Genomic DNA, 6,783 nt, shown 5'->3' on the forward strand with positions numbered 1-6,783 from the left:
GCTTATTTGTTACATTTATGCTAGTTTTGTTACATTTACAGATTTATTTTTTCCCCCATTTAAATACAATCTCACAGATTTATTTTTCCCCACTTAAATACAATCGCACAGATTTAATTTTCCTGTTTTGTATACCCTGTTGCAAATTGCAACAGGGTATAAATCTGGCCCCACACATTTAGAAAACTGGAGGCAAGGCAAGGCGAGTGTTTTGGAGTCCTTATTCCTTGCCACTGGACCTCTCTGGCTCCCTGGCGACTCAGCAGCCCTGAGCTTCTTGCTCTGTCCCTTAGACCCAGCCAGATGAGGAGAGGGAGGAGGAGCAGTGTTATTAGCACATTGAAATTCAGACAGCGAAAAGCTGCCGTGTTCCTGTGCCACTGTGCCACAAGAGAATGGGAAGACAGAAAGAGATATGCAGAAACCTGGCTGATAGATTGCTGATAGATGAGAGTTTCAGTCTGCTATCCATGGTGCTGAACCTGTGTCTATTTGTGAGGTGTGGAGAGAGCTGTATATCCCTGGGTTGTATAGCTGCATTACTTATAAACATCAGAGGGATTTAGATTTTTTTCAAGGGGTTTGTAAATAATACAGATGTTGTGACAAAAACCACTTTACCTTTAAGGTGGTTCCAGTTACTATGGGTTCTTATAGGCTTTGTACCACCCTAGTGGCCATAAACTGATATTGCTCCCTTCTCCATTCAATTTCAATATTTCCCTTGAAGAGAAAGTCAAATTTGATTTACCTGTGCACCCATAGCTTTTAATCAGATGTTTCAATTTCTTTTGACAACTAATTCACTTCATGGAAATGCCATTTTAAAGGTTTGTTTTATTCTTTAAAAAAAAACTATAAGCACTGGCTCACCTGCTGCAATGCAGTTTATCCTTTAAAAAGAGCTGCATCATCCTCAGGAGTGTATGCAGCACACAAGAACATTTCAATGGTCAAGAGTTAGAGTTGTTTCAATTCAATTCAATACTTTCCGTGTGTGAGATTTGGATTTGGTCTGTGAAACTGAAAATATACAGTACCATAAATATGCTAAGAATATATTAATGGTATACTTAGTTTTGATGGGTATTCCCCTCTGCAGGACCTGAGCACCTGTATTGCTAGTTTGCTGTGGAAGAAACCTAAGTGCCTTTCTACTGATCATACTAGTTAATAATACATAGAAATCCTTCCATCGCTCCGTTTGGTTCTCCATGTCAAGAGATGTAAAATTAAATTAAGCCAGGCGTGTGCAGTGCAGGACCTGCCAGCAAGAAGGGCAGTCTGTTGCTGAAAATGATGTATTTGGTAATTATTGTTTCCATGCATTCATTTGCAAAACTGCATAATTGTCACATTGCTTCTTCTGATTAGCGCTATTGTGTTGAGTTAATTTGAGCCGCGTATGGGAAGGAGTGAGCCGGGCTGGGAGTGTGCTGCAGCTGGCACAGACAGAAGGTCAGGGTATTGAGTGGAGGGGAGTGGGGTGGATGTGTCGGAGAGTGCTGGGTATGGAGTGGAGGGGAGTCGGGTGGCTGTGTTGGAGAGTGTGGTGAGGTCAGAGGGAAACAAGCATAATCAAAATGACAGGAGATCTTGTGATCCGTAAAGGTATGCCTTCAGTTCCCACTACAAGAAGATTAAAAAAGGGGTCCCTGTGGTCTTCAGATCAATATGTGGTCACATGTAATGGATTGTGAAAGAATGCAGTTGAAGGGTGGAGAAGACCTGTCACCCCCCCCCCACCCCCCCCGCCACACACACACACACACACACACACACACACACACACACACACATGCAAGCACGCACGCACGCATGTACACACACAAAATGTGCCTTTCAGAACCAGAGTGGCATATGCTCTAGTGTTGTAAAAAAAACTGCTTACGGTTACATGTACAGTATTCTCTAAGGATAGCAGCACCATAATTAAAAAGAAGCATAGTATGTTTAAGGCTTTCTGATTGTATGTGACTCAGTGGCTATGATTGAAATCCAGGATCAAAGGGAATGTATACGACTATTTTAACGGGTAATAAAACAACAGCTGCAGCTAGGAGTGGATCAATTATTGCTCGGAGCAATTCCTTGCTAGTTTTATACTCTTAATTGTTTTTTTATTTGTTGCAGAAAATGCCTTTGCCCTTGAAGATTTATGAAGAAAGTGACCACGCTGCAAACGCTTCACCCCCTGTAATTTGTCTGGTCAATGTACTGTAGTAATGTCCATCCCTTACCACTTGTTGCTGACCACACACCTGTTTAACAGCTAACTGGTCAAGGCATTATATATGGCTCACATGGTCACACGGTTTGGTTCCTTTGTATAACACTGCCCCATTTTTTACTCACATCTTACAGGATTCATTCCATTTACTTGCAGCATCTGTACAACCTACACATGGCAGTGTTTACCTAAGACTATTATATTTTTCCTATTGTCGTATTTCAAATGTTCCTTTTGTATATTACTAGTCTTTTTTTCCCCTTTAATCAATATTAAATACAAGGTATCAGCTTGTGACTCACACATCACCTTTTACCTTTTGACCCAATCCAGTTGTGCAGAACTACTGGGCTGTCTTCCTACTGTAGACAAATACATCCTGAGAACATGAAAGGGGTTTTATTACTTCAAAAGGAATCTCCACAGATGTGCATACATTGCCTCTGAGATTAGTAAACTATTTGAACACATTTGAGTTATTTAGCAGAAGTAGAAGTGCCTGATATCTCCTGGCACTTCCCTGTTTGACACATGAGAATTATTACGAAGGGTAAGTATCAGGGGCCTGCTGAGGGCTGATAACGGAAACAATTGAGAATATAAACGCAGGGTTGAGGATCTCTGATCTCACAGTGTGCTGCCGTGGCAGTTTGTATAGACTTTTGCAAGGATTTCAGCATGTGGATTAATGCACTGGAGTCCTGGTGGAACCCACACAGCAAGGCAACGAGTGCCTAGTTTTCAGAGCTCGGCCAGATCGTATTTTAAGCAGGGTCAGCTGTTCATTAACATTTTACAGCTGCTTCCTTATCTGTCTGGTTTTTTTTTACTTCATTTACTAATAGGAGACGGTGTGGTCCTGTGGTTAAAGAAAAGGGCTTGTAACCAGACGGTCCTCTGTTCAAATCCCGACTCGCTCACTGTGTGACCCTGAGCAAGTCACTTAACCTCCTTGTGCTCCGTCTTTTGGGTGAGATGTTGTTGTAAGTGACTCTACAGCTGATGCATAGTTCACACACCCTAGTCTCTGTAAGTCGCCTTGGATAAAGGTTACAAATAAACAAATATTTATAAATAATAATATATGAAGTTGCAGATCCTGATATTGATGGCACTACAATATTCTATATATATATATATAATATATAGTAGACCCTGATAGATAAGATGACTTGTAGCAGATACAGTATCTCTTGTATCTGACCTCTCATGGGGTGGATATCAGCTTGAGACCTGCAGAACCCTGTAAGATATTCTGTATTCCGCATGCGACTGTTTGTCACTGTGTTTGCATGTTAACGTAAAGTGGTTTTGCTTGTTTGTGGTGCAAGGTAGCTCTGCCACTGCAGTTCAAGTTGATCTCAGCAGAATATAAGCTGACCCAAAGACGTGATGTCTTTCAGTGTTTAGGTCCTCTTAAAATTGAAAGCAACAGTAACAAAACATCAAATATCATCACTCGCTTCGGGCATTGTTCAGCAATTTCACCTTAAATCCCCCGTGATGTCAACATCCTAAGCGAGGAAGTCTCTAGGTAAACTGAGACGATGAACAGGATGTTTTTTTTATAGCAATGAGGTTTTTTTTTTCAATGAGTTAGTTGAGCAGTTCTTTCTGGTATTGCCCATAGTCCTTGAGTTTAGATGTATTGAGGCATACAGAGAACTGGAATTATACACAGAGTTCTATATACAGCGATCCATTTATAAAGCATTTACAATAAAAAATGTAGTGCTAATAACAGTTTGGACAATTAGTAACAAGTTTCAGCAGTTTATTATAATTACAACATGTTGATAATGCATTAAGTAACTATAACGACTCTTATATACGTCTGACAGTCCTTTATTACACTGTATTTCTGCATACTGTTTTAATAATTAATATCCATCGAATTCTGTTTATAACATATTTTATAGCACGTTTGATATATGCTTTATTGGCTGTTTATAACACATTTTGAAATGGTTTTGTATAGGGGATGATGGGAGACTCAAGCACTTGCATCAGAATGTTTGAGAAGCATAGTTTAGAGATATGAAAAGGCTACTGTGAGTGGCTACTACAGTATTATAAGGATAACCATGCACTGCACATTTCAGTCCCAGTTTATACACTGGAGTCTCTCAATGTATTCATCTAACACCTCTTTTGAGCTGGTGTTGCTTGGATTGGGTTATTATTCACAGGTTGTTTTTTTCTTGCATTTTGTGATTTATTTGAACATTGCACTGCAATGCATAACACTTATTCCTGACAAGTGCTTGGTCTCATTTTACACCCTCAAGGTTATAACTGCCCCTCTTATAGCACAGTATTTATATGCAAGAGGACTCCGATTAAACAAAGACACTACCATGAACCCAAGATGCAGAATGGAGATCAGAAGTACACTCAATGAATCCACTCAGGAGTGAAATGCAGTCCTGTAATTATAATGCAGCTTGACAGCACTATAATTGTAGCCCACTTTTAGACTTGAATATGAATTCACAGGACATTAATGAAACATTTTTAAAAGCATGGCTCTAGATCTGTTTTCATTAAGAAAGGTCAAAGGTTTTTTTTTTTTTTAACTGTGACACTGTTCTTGTAACAAGAACCTTTTTATCTTTCGATCTAGCCTTTTTTATTAGGACATTACAGCTTTACACTGATAATTTAGCAACGCGTTGAGATAATAGGGACTTGAACCTCAACTATCTCAGTTTCCTTTCATACATTATATGCCTGTGGTTTTTTAACTGGTTCATTAAATCTAGACTGAAATATTGAACACACTGACAGGGGCATTAATCACATTTACAGTCTGGATTTTTTATTTATTTATTTAAATTTGGTTTGGTTTAGCTGAAGATTATCTGGGCATGCAGTGAGGGGCATTCAATTTAGGCTGCTGTCTAAATATAAAATACAGCGTCCTGGGAAAAAAAGTGTTGGACCACCACGGTGCTTGGGAGTGGGACATTTTCTGCCTGTTTTACCCCACTCACACCCTAGTTTATCTACAGTAATATTCTTCAATATTGGTATCCCTGAATAGACAATCATCCAATCCATTGGTATCCCTGAATAGTCACTCATCGCATACTCGCAGGATTTTATTGATGATGCCATCTCACAATGTGACGTTTTATTGTTTGTAGGAATGACAAACGACTTGTGGGTAGTAGAACAGTTATTAGCAGTTAACCCTTCTCAGGGTCCTTATGCTGGATCCCTGAATTTTCTGTATAATCGTCTCCTCTTCAAAGAAAAAAGCCAAAAGATTTTCATAAGCAAGACGTCCCACAACTGTAGGTACTCCCTAAATGCTATCCATTTAACACCAGAACAGAACGACTGGGTGGCGAATGGGTTCTTTGTTCTACTAACTAGAAGGGGTATCTCCAATTTTAACTGACGAAACATGTACAACATTATGTGATGCCAGTCTTGTCAGTAAGGACTACAGAAACCTTTGGGCTTTATTCAATAGTCTTTCTTTGTTGTCATCGCTTGACCCGGGATCAAAATTAATGAGCCCTGTACATTTCTGTCCACTACCAATGCTGTTTTTATTAAATATATAAATGTATTTGTTTTTTTTCTTCCAAATTAGGGATGACATGCCAAGCCAGGAGCTCCTATGTGGCTAGTGAGATCCAGTGGGGCTATCGCTTCTCGCCCGTTCTCACGCTGGAAGACGGGTTCTACGAGGTGGACTACAACAGCTTCCACGAAACCTACGAGACGAACACACCGCCCTGCAGCGCTCGGGAGCTGGCAGAGATGACAACCCGAGCGGGGATGCCTGTCTCCTGGTCATTCACCAGCAAACTGAACGAGCAAGCCGAGCTGGAGACGGAGGAGGAAGAGGAGAAGAGAAGTCACAGCAACCGGGACCAAACAGCGCAGAACGGAGACGTCGCAAACGTGGAAAACGAATCGAAAGTGTAATAAAACTGCAAGGCATGAAACGACACAGAAACGGAGAATCTCAGTTCCCTGAAAATGCCTTTTTTTTTTTTGTCTTGTTTTGTTTTTTTAAGGAAAGTCGCTCTCTTCAAATGTATCAGGTGTGGAAAGAGCGTTAAGTCTCTCCCGCGATAAGTGGTAAAGATACAAATCTCAGAATGACTTAATAATAGTAACAATAATAATAATAATAATAATAATAATAATAATAATAATAATAATAATAATAATAACTCCTGGGCACGCGCACGCATTTGTAGCAGGTTTGTTTTTAAAAAAACGTTTTTTTTTTTATTAAAAGATTTAAACTATATATATATATATATATATATATATATATATATATATATATATATATATATATATATATATATTGGGACATTTACCTTTGTAATTTTTGTATATATTTCAATACGTGTTCTTTGCAAATGACAGAGGGGGGTGATGCATCTGTGAGAGTGACTGGAGGCAGGTTGTTTGATCATGTTTGAGAAAAAAAACTGCATATGCCTTATGTAATAATATTTTAGCTTTCTTTACATTAGAGATCTAAAAAAAACACGCATGTACAAAACTACTTTAGCAAAATAGTGATA

At 39.2% G+C, this 6,783-nt stretch overlaps 1 protein-coding gene across 1 annotated transcript in view; it reads left to right on the top strand.

Moving 5' to 3' along the window:
* Positions 1-6,441, top strand: part of LOC117405459 (G protein-activated inward rectifier potassium channel 2-like) — a 40,369-nt gene extending 33,928 nt beyond the window's left edge. Inside the window, exon 3 of the mRNA XM_034008526.3 lies at positions 5,832-6,441. Within this exon, the coding sequence (XP_033864417.1) occupies positions 5,832-6,169 (338 nt within the window). The 3' untranslated portion in view covers positions 6,170-6,441. The remainder of the gene's footprint in view (positions 1-5,831) is intronic.
* The last annotated feature ends 342 nt before the right edge of the window (positions 6,442-6,783 follow it).

This window comes from Acipenser ruthenus, chromosome 9 (genome assembly GCF_902713425.1).
Source record: "Acipenser ruthenus chromosome 9, fAciRut3.2 maternal haplotype, whole genome shotgun sequence".
NCBI lineage: Eukaryota > Metazoa > Chordata > Actinopteri > Acipenseriformes > Acipenseridae > Acipenser > Acipenser ruthenus.